The sequence below is a fragment of the Platalea leucorodia genome, assembly GCF_965183815.1.
Source record: "Platalea leucorodia genome assembly, chromosome: 5".
Classification (NCBI taxonomy): domain Eukaryota; kingdom Metazoa; phylum Chordata; class Aves; order Pelecaniformes; family Threskiornithidae; genus Platalea; species Platalea leucorodia.
Window position 1 is genome coordinate 63,430,705 of NC_138827.1, and position 18,129 is coordinate 63,448,833.

The 18,129-nt window shown below is 46.0% G+C and overlaps 1 protein-coding gene across 1 annotated transcript in view; it reads left to right on the forward strand.

The window, feature by feature from the left end:
• Nucleotides 1-18,129, forward strand: part of ERBB4 (erb-b2 receptor tyrosine kinase 4) — a gene marked incomplete at both ends in the record, with an annotated part of 639,842 nt that overhangs the window by 232,574 nt on the left and 389,139 nt on the right. The window contains one exon of the mRNA XM_082312566.1: nucleotides 9,519-9,670. Within this exon, the coding sequence (XP_082168692.1) occupies nucleotides 9,519-9,670 (152 nt within the window). The remainder of the gene's footprint in view (nucleotides 1-9,518; nucleotides 9,671-18,129) is intronic.

Genomic DNA, 18,129 nt, shown 5'->3' on the forward strand with positions numbered 1-18,129 from the left:
ACTAATTACCCACACTTATATTAGCAGATATAAAAGCACCTGTCCCACCTACCTTGTCTGAGCTGTATCTTTTACATAAATGGTGCTTAAATAGTAGTAAGTAGGATCTGAGGGCTTGTGCACATTTTGCCAAGTGTATTTTAAATATTGGACAGGCAGCGAAGACTGCAATCCTGTTCCCATTGCAGCAGCTGCCAATGCTCCCGCTGGATTTCTCAGGCTGAGAATCAGGCAGAAGCTGAATGAATGCACTCCCTTGTGCACGCACAAACTCGGTGTGTTTGTACAATGTTAATTAAAATGCATTTAAGTTGAGTGAATGCTTGCAGTATTCAGGGGCCCTCTGGGGAAGGAAAAAAAAGAAAGGAAGGCGGGCAGGCGAAGGCCCCTGGCTGTCGTGGAGCCGCGTGAGTCCTGGTGGAGTGGCAGGAGCTGCTGGGGAAGGTGGTCACTGCCGCAGCACCGTGGCAATGCTCCGTGCAAGCTGAGCAGCCCCAGGCCCCCAGGAGAGCACTGCATGGCGGGAAGGAGCCCTTTTTGTCCCCAGCAAAGCAGCCTGGTTTGTGAGCTGGGAAGTGACTTTGGGCCAGCCTTGCAGCAGGTGCTATTGGCATCCCTCGCTAAATTGATTTGTGTTGAAGGCACATGTACAAAACCCGGTCCAAGTGCCTGGCCCCCCCTGCTCCCCTCGCTCCCACCTGTGCGTGTGTTCACCTGGTGCTTGTGGTTTGTGCTCCATTATCTTCCCCCCACTCCTTTCTCTGGCATTGAAAAAGCAACCCAAATCCTTCCTACTGCTGAGACCTGTAGAGATTTCTACCACTTTGCCTTCGAAGGGAGCCAGGATACACTGTGATGCAGCGATGGAGGGAAACAGCTTGGATGAACTGTTACCGCTGTGTTCGAGTAAGACTTGGGAAGGGTGAGGGTTGGAAAGTGGGGAGAGCAATATTTGCAAACTTTTAGGCCTTCAGCTTCGCATTTTGCTTTGCGTATAGCTGCCCAAGAACATGTGGTCTTGTATTACTCATGATTGTTCATCTGCAGACTCATTAATCTTAGAAGGCATTGGTGATGGTCTATACTTTGGTACTGTAGGGAAGGATTTTGGTTCTTGGCATTAAGAGTTAGATTCACAAGCTTAATTTTGGGTGCTGCGCTCAAGTGGCTGAACTGGAGACTAGCGGAGGAACAGGCGGTCTGTAATGGTCTTCAGCAACAACAGGGACAGCCATTCCTCAGTGTGATGGTTCAGAGCAACACCAACATTTGTGTGGACTAACTTGCACTCTGGAGTGGTATTTAATTTCCTCGGGGAGGAGATGTTGGTCAGCTGGAAAAGGGGTGCTGGTGATATTCTTGATCATACTGGGAAACCCAGTAAGGAGCCCAAACTGGAAACCTGGTAATAGAGAAAGGTCCCGCCAGCGCTTGGAAGTTGGAGGGCAGAGGAGACTGGCATTGTATTTCAGAGCTATTTAAAAACCTTTTTGCTGTCTCAAAACGAGACCTTACCTGAACTAAGCCAGGTGCTGGAAGTAGACACTACTCAAATCTTTCTTAGGTAATGTCTACTAATTGCTTGTTTAGGTTATATACGTCATTAGGAACTAAATTGTAAATGCTGAAGACATTTCGATAAAGTAAGTTATTTTTTGTGTTCTGAATCCAGTAAGAAAATCCCAGACTCCTCCTAAGCTACCATGCCATATAAGTGGCTGTAAAAGAAATCTTTAATTTCAAATGCTTTTCTGTCATAACTTGTGTGCTGGTAATTTGCCAGTTTGACCACCAGAGACCGCAAGCACCTCCCTGGAGCTGGCACGATGGGGGTGGTAGTGAGTGGCGTGGGGCCACATGTCACCCCTGTGTCACCTCCGTCCCTCGGGTTCCCCGCCAGCTTGGAGGCTTATCCGCTGCCTCCTTGTCGGAGTGAGCGCTTCCAGATTCACAGCAAGACCTCAAGGAGAGCCAGATGATAGAGCAGATGGCAGATGACTAATTTGGCAAAGTTAGATGAGTGGAAATTGTTTGCTTTAATTGCTTGTCAAGTCCGGTACCTACATTATAGTTAAGAAGCAACTATTTACCCTCAAAATAGAATGAAATGAGGAAAGAATGTGTGTGTGTGTGTGGTCTGTGAAGAGTAGGGAGAAAAAGGGAAGGAGAAGTACCCAGAGAAAATAATTTGGTTCAAAGGGTTTGCGGGGGGAAGAACCACTGGCAAAGGCTCTTGTATTAATTTCTGCTTTTTTTAGTGGTAGCTGTGTGATACAGGTCCTGCAGTACATTTTTCCCATTTCGTCCTTTCCAGTTGCTGTATCATAATATATATGTGAGGAGACTGAAAGAGAAACAGTGCTGGAAATATTGGCATAACGCAAGCAGATGACAATGGCTTGACATGGTCGGCACAGGCAATTATCCTTGAAATGTTTCAGTATAAATCCAGTCAACATTTTGATGCTGTTTTTTGGTTGTTAGGAATAGGAGCGCTACATCGGTAAAATATGCTGTGTAGCATCCACCAAACAGATTTTAGGGAGCTTGGTGCAAGGAGAGGGTGCCATCAGCTCAGGAAAGTGTTATCACATGTAACTAATCCTTCTTGATGACTTCGCTGTCAGTCTTTACTGTGCCTATTTGTGTTCCTGTTCATAAAATTGGGAAAGATCTTCCCTGTGTAGGTGGTATCTAACGAGCCTCTACTGGAGGTGGTACCACCCTGATAAAACACATTCCTGCAACTTTTCTGGAAGTGCTGGGAAGCTCTTACGGCATACGAAATTGTATTTGGGGGTTTAGTGAGCAGATTTCAGGGAATTAATGCTTTTGGTCCCTGATGCTATCAATCCGGGGGCCTCTTCTCTGTGCAAAGAGAAGAAAAGCTGTAGAAGTGTTTCAGAGTGTCCTTTTAGCATTGCAGATTAAAGTCTGGATGAAAATTACAGTTGTTTGTGGTTTGTTTGGTTTTTTTTTATTTGACTTTATTTAGCAGTTGTGGAGAGCTTAAATTGGAAATCAAAAGAAATAATAGCACTCCTAGGCTTGTGTTTCTGGGCCATTTGCGTGCAAGTGTAAGGGGTTAAAGCTGTGATGGTGTGGCTCACAGCTGCTGTGGGCCAGCCCATACTGTGTCACCTCATCCCCGTGACACTGACGGACTGAACGGCGGCTGGATGGCAATGCTGAGCTTCTCCTCTCCTGGCCGTCTGGCTGTCCAGGGGTTCGTGGCAGTTGGGTTGATTTCATGCAACAGGATTCAAGTGGGATGAGAATTTTCTAGCGTAGAGCAGATCTCACGGAAGGAAAACACTTGTGCCAGCTGAACTTTTAATTAGGAGTGCAGAGAAAACTATGCTTGCCTTCATTACAGTCTCTCACCTAGTGAAAGCAAGCCTCTAATTTTAAAACACTCTCCAAAAACACTGGGTTTACAGGAAAATGGCTGGTGACCTCAAGGAGTGTTTTGCCTTTTCCCGGGAGAGATCCACAAGACTGTAAGTGCAGGCGGTCCCTCCTTTCATTAGAACGTGCCTAATTGCAAGAAAATTCAGGGCTTTTGCAGCTCATTCAAGGAGAGCTGTAAAATAATAATGAAAGGATTAAAAGTGTGTTTACCCCTTCTGTGCGCGTACATGATAGGGTGCCCAGGCTGTTGCTGAGAGCACGGAGCGTAATGAAATGAATGGGGACTGCTGCGGTACTGCTGGTAATTAGTTGTTCCTTAAGGGGCTCAAGTATTTCCCCCCATCTGGGGGCCTTAACAAATTGCCACGAGTGTTTGCAATTATTAATAAACAGTTATGTTAGCCGCCTTTCAAGAAACCCTGATGATGGCATTGTCTGTAAAAACATAGCTAATTAAGTAAATAAGTGGGAAGTACAGGAAAAGAATGTGTTAGAAAGAGGTGCTGACTGTTGTTGGGCTGGTCCTGACTGGGATGAAGGAATGTGCAATTCTCTTTTCATAAGCATGCTCCTGAAACCAGCGAGTCCAAGAGTTTAAGCCTTCTCTTGTGTTTTTGGCCCTCTTGACAAAGGGGGGTTGTGCTGTGTTCAGGCAGAGGCTGAATGTGCCGCTCTTCTGTGTCCTTGCCAAAGAGATGATAAAAAATGTTTTATGATTCAAAAGAATATATCCAGATGCTCGAGATAACTTCCTTGGAGTTAGCAACGAGGATGCCTCATCACTGCTTCGCCAAATGTGCTTTGGGAGAGGAGCAAGACACCGGTATTTCAGGCAGGGGTGACCACGCCGGAGATGATGGGATTCACTCTTCCTGAATAACTCCAAATGTAGGCAGATTCGGAGAGAGGTTGAATAAGAAATGAAACAAGTTAACCTCCTTCCAAAAGTTAGTTCATCTGTTGAGCTGGGAGGATTATAAAATCCATTAGTATTACAAGAAACAGAACTAGATTGAGTGAAATGTGATTTCTTAATTTAATGTATAGATTTATCATCAACAGAGCAGAGCAAAATAATGGCCTAAAAAGCAGCAGCTGAAGGACATTTTTAAATGCCTCCACTATTTGCTGCCTTTGAGTGAGCATCTGAATGATTTGGCTTTGTTATGAAAAAAATGTCAATGGGAAATTAATTTCCAAGTCATGTGCATAAATATTGATGAAAAACATAAATTCAGTTCAATACAGATGATTATTACGGCTGTAATTGGGGCCATTAGGAGCTGAAGCTCTTCTCTGTCACTTTAGGTAGCTGGCAATAAGTAAACAACTGAATGTGAAGTGTGAATGTGAGTAATGCCTGAAATCCACTTTTGTGATGGCCAAGCAGTGCTCTGCCCCAGCACCCACCTGAAATCGCCCACATTTGGGGTGTAGATGAGAAGCAGCCATGGGCTGGCAGCCTGGATGGTCGCCGTCACCGCTGGTTTGGGGCTTCTCAGATGGGAAGGTGCACATCCTTCAGCTTCAGGATAACATGGGTGGTGGGTGTCTCTGGGCACGCATACTCTGCAAGGTTTGTTGCCAGAGTATGGAAGGAGAGGGAACAGCCAAGCACGTGTTGGTGGAGAGATGTGTTTGAGAGCTTCATGGCATGCTGGTAACCTGGTACAGGCTGTCAGTCAAGAGCTCGCTGGGGCTTCTGTCTGGGAAAACGTAGGGGGACATCAGATTTTTCTGGGTGTGCATTTAAACAGTGCTGAAGGGTTCCCCTTATTGAGACGCCTCTGTAAGACCTCCTGAGCAAGTTGTGAGTATATGTGCTCAGAGATGCTCAACAGTGAGAGAAGCTGCAGACTGGAGGCATATCTTAAGCTGGTACTTTTTTGACCTCTGTTAGAGGCAGAGGAATTAGTATTTTTTTTATTAACCAGGAGAGGTTCTGCTGCAGGGACTGCTTTTAACACGGAGTCTTTATTTTCTTGCCACTCATTGGTTTCTGGGGCTATATAAAATAATGCGTCTAACAATATACAACAACGTGCTTTGAAGAGAGTTTATGAAATATAGATTATAGTGGTTTTGCATGGCATGACAAGGAGATACATTTCGTTGCGCTCATGTTTACGCCTATATATGGCTGGGGCATTCCTGAAAATATGTATTATTTTGGCACTTAATTTTAAAGAGCTGCCACAACACATAGATGCCTGTTGCTGTTCCAAGAGATGAGCAGGAGGGTGAGGGGGATATGTTTGTGCTCTGCGTCGAGCTCGGGAGCCGAGGGACTGGGGATCCCGAGTGACCCCTGCTCAGCTCCCACCTCACACAGGGTTACTTCAGTGCTGCTTAACTATTTTGGCAAATCAGACCCAGAACAATTATTTTTGCCCTGGAGCAGCTGGGAATTGCCTCCTGTGGCTCAAAATGGAGGGATAAAACTTATTGTTAATTACCAGTTCACAGCCTGCTTTCTGGCCTATGTCCCTCCCAGGTTTGGCTCCCTGGCGTGTGGGCAAGCAGGAGCACCTTTGTAATTGTACATGGCAGCAGCATTTCTCCCTCGTGGCAGGAATGGCTTTTTACCCTATTAGTTGTATTTTGCCTTAAAAAACAAACCAAAACAACCAAAAAAACCCCCAGCGTATCTAATCTCTGTTTTAAAGGACTCTCTGCGAAGGATAGAGGTACTGTCCCAGCTCTGTTTTCCTGCAATACATTGATCTAATCTGCTTTTCTTAAATACTTTCGTAGTTTTCTCTTTTGTATTTTGAATCTGGCATAATTATTAGGTGCATCAAAAGTATATGTTCAAAACCTGTGCTGTAAAGCTGAGGCGCAGCAAGATTAATGGATTATTAATGATCCATGGTTATATGCACGTTTGCTTTGGGACTTCAACTGATTGCCCAGGTCGGGGGGCTCTCCTGCTCTGAGTGCTGTTTCTGCATTCACTGCACTGCTGGTTGGATACCGATGGCAAAAAATCTGCACTGCTGCACCCCCCGATTGATGTAGGATAGTCTTACTTTTGGTATACAACTTGATTTGAGGCAATCTGTAACCAATTTCTTTTCTTTTGTTGAGGTGAGATGACCTGTCTAGATGGTACAGAGCTGCAAAAGCCGAGCTAGGCCATGCAATGGTTTGCGGGGTTGACGCTGGGCAGTGACTTTCCCTGGCTTCCCAAGTTTTGTGGCAGAGCTGGCTGGGAGGAGCTGGGTTACATGTACCTTTGTCGCTTATCAGGCAGGCAGCAGAGGCCCAGGCATGAGCTGGGACAAGGAGATGCTTTGTGTAACAAAGGACCAAAGGGGATTTCTTTTTTTAAGACAGAAATCAAATGCTTGGAATTACTATGAGATAAATTTAAAGGATCAACGTGATTTCTTCTAAATTTGCTTTTAAGATTTTATTCATCCAAAAGAACTGATTTCCATAGCAATATCAAAAGCTGGGAGTAGTTACTGCAATGGTTTGGTTGTACAAAATTAATCTTACTCGAATAAAACATGCAGCCCCGGCTTACATCTGGGCTGGCTTCACCCCCGTCGAATCCTCTTGGAAGAGCAGGCTCCAGGTGTTCCGCCTCCTTACAGCAACAAATGGCTAAATTAGCTTTCGTGAAATGTTTAATGGGTGTGCAACATGAAATACCAGTGTTGCAGTATATAGCTTTATTAGCTGAGCTGCTGGAATTGTTTTCTGAGCTATGTTGATCCTTAGCACCGATTGTGAAATGGAACAGAAATTATTTATTAGTCCTCGGGAGCCTTAAGACAGAATAATACTTATTCGGCTGGAAACATAGTCAATCTTCTTGTTATAGGTGCTGCTGTTTTTAAGGAAAAAGCAAACAAACTGATTTTGTGATAGGTAGCAAACATTTTTGAAGTCTTCTGGCAGGGACAGGCATGCATCTCCCTGAAGGGTGGAGATGCTTGTATGGCAGATCTCAAGGTTGTTCCGAATAAAACTTAAACGTGAACTAGGACAGGGCTTTCTATTTCAAAAGAAAGATGTGCCATCCGTCCCCTAGCAGCAATGGTTAATCCTTCCAGGTGTTCTCAGTCCAGCAGAGCTGTGTCAGGTCCCAGTGGGACCATGTCTTTCCATCTTGGGAATCCCCAAAAATGGCTATTAAAAATATTATAAACAAAATCTTGTTTAGATCTGTTTTAAGTAGTAAAGTTTTATGTGAAAACTTTCAAAATGTGAATGTTTGTGCTTTAAATTAAGCCTTGAAATAAGGTGATAGTTTTTATTTTAAAACCCGAGCAAACCAACCAGTTTTGTTTTTCTACAACACAGTATAATGAATATATGTTGAAATACTTCAAGTTTTTAAACTTGAAGACTTTGAAATTTTAATTTTACCAGATCATAGAAAGAAAGAAAAAAAATTATATCCCTTAAAATATTTCCTTTGGTATCTAGACCAAATCTGTATATGGAAAAGCAGTCCTATGTAGCACCTGTTCGGCTTTGGTCCATGCTTTTTAAGCTGCTGGAAATACAAAACCCAAAAATCATCTGATGAACCTTCATCCCATGAATGGCTCGCCATGAAGCCAGCCCCCGCTATCCCTCCCCGGTGGAGAGTTATGGTTCAGGAGGAACAGATTTCTGCTGCCATTTTTAGGGCAGAGGGAGCTTCCTTGGGAGAAAACTTTGAGCAGTTTGTGGGTTTCCGGCTGCCTCCTGAAGCCCTTCGCCAAGAGGCTGCTTGAAGCTCGAATCGCCCTGGCACAAGAGCAGATTGCTCTGCAGCAGAGAGACTGCAGCAGAGCACAGAGATGAGAATTGTTGCAATTTCTATTAAAGAGGGGGGAGGAATGTAGTAAGTAAACAGTCAATGATAGTAGTACTCAAAAACCTAATTACTTTTGATATTTAAAAAAAGGACTCGCATCATTCAAAAGAGCATTTTTTAGCCAATTTTACTGATTATGCCTCCAGTCATGGAGAGTTTTGTTTGTATTGATCTCATGCAGGAGTGGGACTGGCTCCAGAAATGCTGTTCTGGTCTGGCCCATGTTTTGCATAATAAAGTCCCCGTTTCAAAAGTTTGGATATATTCAGATTAATTTGCTCACAGACAAGAACAACCCACAAGGTACTGGTAATCAGAAAAAGTAAGTGCATGCAAAAAAAAAGCCCAGCCCCACACTTGACCATTTAAGTAGCATTGCTGTCCTGGTAGGCTGAGCGCCACGTGAAAAACTGCTGTTGTAAAATGCTGCTTCCGTGTTTCTTTTCCGCCTTCATGTTTGTCATTGCTTGATGCACAGCAAGGCAATAGACTGAGCAGAGCTGTGATTCTGTAGTAGTTTTGAATCGGACTTCAAAATTTAGAACAGAGTAGTGTAATGTTAAAGGGCATCTTCTGAAAATGAACTCCTAACTCATCTGACACATCTCCATCGTACATTCAGATCACAGTCTAGTAACTTGTGGAAACGTGATATGTTTTTTGCTATTGTCTTTCTCCTATTTAATTGCACGAAGCTGGGAAGAGCTAGAGTCTTAAGGGAAGTGATGGGGAAAATAACGTTGGGTATAGCCTTTTGGTCAGGTTGCTCTTGGCTTGTCTGACAGACCCTTCTGAGCATGAGCTGAATAAGGAAAATATTGGGTTACCCAGGTCAGGTTGGATGCACGGGTCCTTCCAGCCGCCTGTCCTTTAGTCTGTGACTGGCACATCCCTGTTCAGTGTCCGATTCTGTCATTGGCAGAACTAGTGGGGACTTTGCTGAGACCTGGGTTTGGCCGTTTAGGTTCTGGGGTCAACTAGTTTTGCGTTTTTCCTACATTTCTGCATTTTCAGCCCTTCTGCACATTTGGCAGTAAGTACCAGCGCTTCATCCCATTTGGAGAGACATATTTAAATTGCTGAGATTATCGTGGACCATATTTGTACCTTACCACCTCTGCTGCTGCTATTCGAGTAACTTGTGCTGGGTTTTTTTGCAGGACTCAATCTGTGAATGATTCAGGGCTTTTTTTGTTAGTTACCTGTATCCCTGTATACAAACCTTATTTCCTTCTCTGCTCCTGTGCCCCTCTTCTGTACTGATTCTGATTGTGTGTTCTGTGGTTTCTCGCAGTGTGTGCCGGCACCGAGAACAAGCTGAGCTCCCTCTCTGACCTGGAGCAGCAGTATCGGGCCCTGCGCAAGTACTATGAGAACTGTGAGGTAGTTATGGGCAACCTGGAAATCACCAGCATTGAGCACAACCGAGACCTCTCCTTCCTGCGGGTAAGCAATCTCCTTTTCTTGTGGGAAGTAGCCATGGATGCTAGGCTGAAGAAGGGCAGGTCTCTTTCCCACCAGCTCCACTGCAATGTAAGAGGATAATAAAATGTCACAGATGTGCAGAGAACAAGAGCAATGTCATTGTTGTGACATGGTGTATCCAGGACTCGGGGGAGAAAGCCATGTCACCACGCAGAGAGGTGATACCTTGCAGGTCTCTATCGCTGTGTGTTGCCAGCAGGTCTGGAGCAGGCAACGTAAGGTTTAGGAAGGTCAGAGAATCATGCAGATAAGGACTGGAGGCTTGGAGAAGCTAATCCTAATAAAATGCTATATACGAACTGGTTGATAGACTAAGCAAGGGAAGAACTCTGGGCAACATTTGTGGAGTGTTTAAGAAAAAAGAAAAAAAAGGTGATTGCTGAATGAACATAAAACCCTCTTCGTGTATGAGACTGGAGGTATGAACCTAATTGAATCTCCAGCATCCAGAGGAGGTCTGTGATAGATGAAGGCTGTCCTGCCACCCTGGAGCCTGGGTTGTGTGCTTCCTCAGCCCTCCTTACTTCCAATTTTGAGTAAATATCATGCTTTTGGGTTTGTGCCGGAACATTTCAGTGTGGTTTGTGCATTCCCTGTTAATGTGCTAGCAACCACAAGGAGGGAAAGGTGAATGCCAAATTAAAAGAACTAAAAGAACTTAAGCCCACCGTTATTTGGTGTTCCAAAACTAATTATGTTTCAAGAAAAGGAGTGATCCAGTACACTCAGGTGGGCATCTGAGCATGCTGCAGGCGATGTGACTGCAATATTGAAGAAACTGGTATGTAGGTATGAGGGCCACAGTAGAAAAGGCAGCCCGTGGCAGTGTGGTTGCAGGCTGTGCTGGTCATACCCTCCAATAGAAAAGTCAAGTCATGACACAGATAAGGGTTTACACTGCTTGTATCATATGGCATCGCTCGCGTATACTTCTGCAAAATGCTAATGTCATGTTTCAAGATGCATGTCTGTATGTAACTGGTATTTTCATAAAAAGCACGCAGGGGGAGTGGCAGGTTTAAATCCGGCAGCAGGAAGAGGGTGGCAGGAGTCAGCCCCGTCAGGTTGTGTTACACTCAGTTGTTCGGTTTGCCGGGTCTCGGGTGAACCTAGTGCTCAATTTCAGTTTGTAAAAATGTGAACTTTCCATTACGGGTTCTAACAAAGGCAAAGCTGATTCTCTAACAGCATGTTCAGCTTTGCTTCATGTTAAATTTGTTGGGGATTTCACAGGATTTCCACTCTATACGTTGGCCTATATTTATTCAAAGCATACACCAGTCTGCTAAAAGATCTGCAAGCAAAATTCAGCTACCAGATTACAGCTGGAGTAAAGCTTGGGGTGCTAATTGCACTCAGCCTAACAGGTTTCCTGTTAATTTGAGCGACAAATGCCTAGGAAGTAAATGCTATCTATACATTTCACAGTTGTGACAGGTGGGGAAAACACATATGCTTGTGCTGTGAAATATATAGCCTTGGTGCAGCTGGACTAACGTTTGCCACTGCGTTAGACAAGCGGCGGATAGATACCTCCTGCGCAGGCAGGATCCCCGCGCTGATTCGGGCATTGCTGGAGTTTCAGATGCCTCCTGAAACCCCTGACCGGGCCATTGTGCATGGCTCGAATTCATCATGGACGGTTCTCCCGCTTTGGCTTTTCTTCTTTCTTACGCTGTCTGCTGGTAGGCAGGGAAAGCAAATTACTTGGAAATTAGGGAATTAACTAACGTTCCTTGCGGAGAGCTGCCATAAGCAGAGTAAATTATTGGTGGAAAGTGGCCAGTAAAATCAGCAAATGAGAGGAAGAAAGAAGGGCCCTGTGTAGTAAATGAAGGTGGTTTGGTCACTTTTGCTTTTTGGTGACAGTTACTGTTGCTTTTTGATTAGTTTTATTACTTCTCTTACCTGAGACTGCCCTCTTGCAGGTGTCTCAGCAAAAAGCAGAACTTGAAACAAAACCCAGCAAACTGGAAGTCTAGTTAATATGATAAATTGTAGTCATTAAAATAGAAAACCAAACAGAGGAGAACATGTTCTTGGTGAGGCAAATAAATAAAAAAATGTTGGCATATTTATGCCAATAATTCGACGTTCATTAGTTATGCAGTATTACTTGTTTTATCATTTTAAAAATGGTTTAAATGGCCAAATGAAGGTGGCAGATGGGAGATAACTAAAAGAAAGGCTATTTGTCTCTCTCAGACTTAAATATGGTGAACTCGTCGTGCAAGATGATGCTCCTCCAGCCTGCTCCAATTTTCCTTAGTCTCTGTTGCAATAATTGCCCTCTTTCTCCACCAAATGGCAGGTGACATACCCCTGGGTTACCTGTACGTCTGGCTGATGAGTACGGTGGCTTTCTGTGCCGCCCACCTGCCTTCTCATTAGTGCTCAGCTGAGCCGGCAGCCTCTCACTCCAGGACAGAGGGAAGACCTAGCGAGCTAGGCATGCTGAGCCTTTTTATCATGCAATAATAAACTAATACCATAAATGAATTGAAGGGAAAAAAACCCATAATTTTATTTACCCTGCAGAGGAACATTAAAAGATCAGTGTCCCATCTCTCATATTTATTTAGACATTTATTCCCTAAGTAGATTTGCTTTATGTCTATGAGTTAGCTCTCTGGATATTTGCTGATTAAGACTAAAAAGGGCTGCCTGTCACCTGAACGAAATGCTCAGTGACTTAAACTTCCAGGCCTGCAAGCAAGTGCATGGCTTTGAGGTCATGAGGAGCTTCATTCATGTAAGAGGGGATTGCATATACTAGTGGTTTTTTCCCTAGCATTTTCAAATGTGTGCAGAACAGGAGTACAAATCAGCTGTTTTCATTTTACGTATTTTATTTTTGCTTCTGGTTGTGTTATAGTCTGGATATTGCTTCCCATAGGTGGCCAAAACAAGGGTGAGCAATTGCAATGTGAAGTTGTGCTCTGCATGTGCTACCCTCCAGCTCAATCAGCTCTGCTCCTGCTGCTCGGTGCTTCCCCGCACTGTGGCCTCAACGGGAGTCCTGGCAGAGGAAAGGAGCCCTTGGTAGGAGGAAAAATGTGCCCAAGCCTGAGTGTTGGGAAAGACAATGTGTTTTTGACTGTGGACTGACAGCTGGTTTTCTTTGTTATTCTTCTGAGGCTCAACCTACTCACAGGAAATGTATGCTGGGGTAATTCAGTCTTTGGAGTCCCACCACCACAAGCTTCGGTAATGAAATGAGGCTTAGGTTAATGCAGCACATTTGCTGCTGGAGTAGCACCTCCCTGTCGTGGCCAAGGCAGGCTCTCCACTGGCATAGGTGCTGCAGTAGGGAAAGGCATTTATTGTTTCCAGGAGCATGATTGAACTGGGCAGGACAAATAATTGGGTGGAAAACAGGCCCTGAGAGCTCCCTTGTTCCTGTCGCATGTCCAGGCTTACCCAGCAAGTCGGCAGTGACGGTGAGAAGAGGTTGGGCTCCATCTCCCACTGCTTCCCAACCCACCGGCATCCTTCAACTAATTGCACAGGCCAGGTTTTTGCACTGGGACTTGTTCCGTGAAACTAGAGAAGCTGGTTGAGCTGCTGCATGTCTTGAGTCTCGTCAAGGCTAGAGCTGAGGTTTATTTCCCTGGTTTGGATTTCAGAAAAAATCGTGAGAAAAGCTCAGATTGTGCACTGGTTCATATTGCAAATGACTGTTTGGTTTCAGAAGTGAGAACCTATTTTAGTTTCACTTGGCAAAGCTGACAGTTTGTATTGCGGACAGTGCTTATTTCTTAATAGCATCTCCGTATTCAATTTTCGAAATAAAATACACAATTAGTATACCACAAAACAATTTTCTGTAAGCATTTGTTCTGTTAAACACATTTGGTAAACGAGAGTTATCTTTGACTAATCCCCAGGCTTTTAGCAATTCACAGTCAGTAAATTGTCTTCTTGCGCCTGGATTTTATTTAACCAATTCAGATTATTTATTTTTGAAGACATGACCAAAGTTCTGCGCTGTTCTCTGCAATAACTCTCCCAAATGATTACGAAACTTTTTTCTAACCACAATCAACAGCCTTTGAAAATTATCTACCACTGCTTTATAAATTCTTTTTTCATTTATCTCTATAGTGCTTCTGTAGCCCCCTCAGCCATGGCATTGTCGGCAACTATCTGCCTGCTATTTAACAGGGTGGGCGTTTCGTGGTGGGCAGCTTTACAGCCGCTGCAGTTATTGCAAAGACATATAGCCCCATCTTCCCTTTGTCAGCATACATAACTGCATGCTCGGTGAAAACCTGCGCCAGCCCATACTTATCACTTGCCTTACAATCACGTTTAGACTTTGTGGCAGATGGAACCTGAGGATTTGGGATTTATGTATTTTTGCTTCTGGTTGTGTTATAGCCTGGGCGGAAGCCTGAGTCAGACAGGCCCCTCTGAGGGGAGAGGACTGCCAGAGCAGCCATGGGAAGAGTTGGTTGCAAACCATGCTGCCTGGCCCGTAGGCATTCAGAGCTGCTTCTGGTTAAAAAAAAATAAGTAGAGCTTTTTGTTAAGTTAGAGCTTTTTTTGTTAAGTTAGAGCTTTTTGGTCTTTTATAGCAAAACGGGTCTAAGCAAACCCTTCTGAAAGCTCTGTCAGCAGAGCTTGGCGAGGACATGGGCAGAGAGAGAGCCTGCAGTCTGAACAGACGTGTCAGGAAGGGGAGCACAGAGACAGGAGGGTATTGCCTTGTCCAGTTTTCTCAGCAGATCACCATGATGATACATATGGTTCCTGAAGCCCTGGCAGCACAGCTCTGCATCCTCTTCTGTAGCAAAATGGTATCTTAATTCCCAGGTGACAGGCTTCAATAAGGTCCCAGCTCAGCAGAAAGGGAGCGGGATGTGGAGTAGTCCCTGTCAGGAGTCCCCAGAAAGAGAGGCTACAGGTGGCTTTGCCTATGTGGAGGGGGAGAGGGGTCCCCAGAAGTGCTTGGAAAGCATTGCGGTCTGGCCCTACACCAGCATGGGGATTTGTGGAGGTCTCGCTGAGCAAAGCTGCCCTGTAGCATTTTTCCCCATAGTGAGTTGCATCAGGAGAGCCTCGCCAGCACATGTTCTCCTTGGCTGGCAAGAGGCAAAGTGGCCTCCAGGTAATTACAGACCTGGAAATCAAATACGTGTATATATTTATTTGTAATTGGGCCCCCCCCCCCGGACCTTACCCATTAGAAAATGAAGCATAAAGAGCAGAATGGTGTGCCAGCAGTGGTGTGAGGGGTAGGACAGCACATGCCACACAAATCCAGGTGGAAAGAGGACACCTCCAGTTTACGGCGTAAACCTGGCTAGGGCATCCATGCAGTAAATGCAGCTGCTATGCTAGGTGGGTTACCAGAGGCCAGCAGCATGCCAGGCTATGCTGCTGGCATTGACAAAATGTTTTGTGCTGGCCGTGATCAGCCGCCAACTGTGTTGGATGAACCCAAGACGTGTTTAAAGCAAGTTGGATCCCAAACTCAGAGGGTAGATTAGGAGCAGAGGTTAACTGCAAAAAGCATGTGTGATATAGCTCTCCTCCACACCTCTTCTTCTGCTTTTTCCCATTGTTTTTGCAGAAAGAGTGGCTTAAAATAATCTCAGCGGTTTAAACTGGTCTCAAAATGGCCAGGGAGTATTGATTGCCAAGGTGAGGAACGGCCCAGATTTACGGGGGCCTTCCAGACCTGTTGTGTGTTCAGAAGTGGGTAGTGAAATGGGCAGCCCGTGCTGCAGCCGCGGTGAGTAGCTGAGTGCCAGGTGCTATTACGGTAATTAGCGTTCACATTGCCGTTGTCCGTTGATCTGTGGGACAGCACCTGGGTGGTTGGTGCCTGGTCCCTGCTATTGAAGACAAATATCACCCGCCACGTAGTCCCTAACATAATCTCACCCAGCTCCATCCCAACCCCACCGCTTCCAGAGCCTCCCAACTGGAAGGTAAAAGGCATCCAGTGTTTTCTGGCGTAAATGTGTTTAGAGGTGTTACATTATTTTTGTGCCTCAGTTGCTTTTCCCCTTTGTGAAACGCTGACAAGAGAGCATCCATGTCTCTGCAGCGTCTGCTTTCCTGTGCTGTCCCAGTCAGGCGTCCATCATTCAGGTATGTCCTTGCAGCTCCACAGACTGCCCTTAGCAGCCTCTGGGCCTCCCTTCCTCAGATGCTCAAAAGCCCCTTTTCAACAGTCTGTCTGGTTTCAACCCATTTTTGGTAGATACAGGACATGGTACCTCTTGATTCGTGCCTCTGCCGAAGCCTCTTTGGTGTAAGCCTGAGCTGCTGCTGGTGCATCTCCTCTGCTAGGTGCAACGTGGCAACATAGGGACCCTGCTCACACCTCCCCTTCCTTCCCGGCAAAAAGCTGCCTCCTCAGCCTCCAGCCTCCCATCTGCCTCCCTCCCTGCCTTTCTGCCAAGATTTCCCCCTTGTGCCTGGCCATGCTTGCCTGCTTGGGGATGCAAATAATCCTGGGCGGCTGACAGCCGCCCTGTGCCTGCCATCCTGCCCCTGCGCTACGGCGGCTGCTCCCTCCTACCAGACCTCGGTGGAGCTGCAAGACAGCATGGGGTGACCCCGAGCCCTGTCCCCACCTCCCACCTCTTCTTCGCCCTGCCGTAGCGGCCTCGCTTGCCATGCAGGCGTTTCCGTCTGGCTCTTGCACAGCCTTTTTTTCAATGTTGTTTACAAACCCATCAGCTTCATCTCTCCAAGCAGCTAATGCTTTTGCTAGTTCCCCACAGCCAGTTTTTGACTTGGATTTTATACTCCTCCCAGCCCTATTCTTTTATTTTTATAGCTGTCCGGGGCATTACAACAGGCAAACTAACTGGGCTAGGAGGCTCCTTTCTCTTCTGTACACAACACCAACCTCCTCTCCCTAAAATAAACTGAAAAACCCACTTACGCAACCTCTCTTTCCCCTCTCATCCTTTCCCTACCAGCAAGCGGCCCAGATCAGCTCTGCAATGGAGTTTGGGCTTTGCTTTCAGCCGAGAGAAAGTTAAAGACACTGCAAGCTGATACTCTTCTTCTTGAATTAAATTTTTAGCTTCTACAAAACAAACATAGATGAGAATTAATATACAATTAATCCTTGAGCTGGGTTTGTCAAGCTGTAACCAAATATATGTACATTAGCTATTGCCCCATTAATTTAGCAATTATTTTTGGTGGCTTCGTACGAAAGATATAGTTTGAAATAATCACTTGTGTTTAGGAAGAGAGTCGCATGCTGCGAAAATGCAGGCTCCTGTTTTGACAGAGGGATGGACTGTAAAGCTGCTCGTTGCCTCTGTGTGTGCCAGGTGCTCTGCGACCCCCCAGAAAGTGTTTTTTGGGGGAGGCTGTAATGGAGGAGAGCTGCAGATGATGCCCTTTTCCAGGGGATCCTGGGCCTGCTGGGGATGTTACTGAGCTGCTCCCCATGTCCCATCTTGCCGCAGGGCTGGCTTTCAGGAGTGCTGCCAAAGCCACTGGAGGCACGAGCGGCTACATTCCCTTGTGACCACATCCTGGTCATCAATTTGAAATGTAAAATACGTGCTGACATCTGTGTGTAGTGACTGGCAGGTGGAGTCAACAGGCCCTTCACCGACACACGTGTACCCACATAGGGGAAGTTCAGAGAGGCTCCCCCGCCAGAACTCTGGGAGGATGTGGGGATGGATCCCAACCTGGAGCTTCGTTCCCCACTTTGTTGTGTTGGCAGTGGCCAAGAGCTTCCCCAGCTCTCCCGCAGCCCCTGCCTGTGTCCTGTTCAGTTCAGGGGAGCATCCTTCAGCTGTATCACATGTGGAGACGAGAGGTAAAGATTTGAAGTCCAGGATGATTAAGGAGTCTCTTTAAATTGTCTTTTAGCATTTCCCTTTCAGCTCCCATTGTACAGGAGGCACTCCACCTCCAGCCGCCCGGGAAGCTTGTCTGATTCATGTGCGTGGCAGCTGTAGCAACTCTGGAGTAGGAGAGAGATAAAAGCAGCCTGATTTAAATTATTCAGAGTAACCCAGACCCATGCACATGCTTGAGATCAGTAATATCCTTTTCGCTTGCTATCCCATTTTTGTGGTTGCAGCGAAGCTGACCTTCTTTAGGCAGAGCAGAGCACTGGGGAGGTGATGTGGGGCGGCTCCCCCATGCCCAGGGGCTGCACCAGTCCTCCTCGCAATGTGAGGCGGGGGTCTGTCCTTCTCACAAGCCCCTCTGGCAGCTTTTGGGTGCTGCAGGGGTGCCTGCAAGCCCAGGTGGGTGTGGGAGGCACGGCGTGGGAGTGCTCCTGCTTGTGACGGGGTGCCAGCCATGGCTGCAAGTGATGTTTGCCATTCGACAGTATTGCCATCCCCTTCCCAACCCCATTGCTGGGAGATTGTGAGGTGCAAGAGGCCCTAGTACCAAAAATAATGCCCAGGACACGGGGTTCACTACTC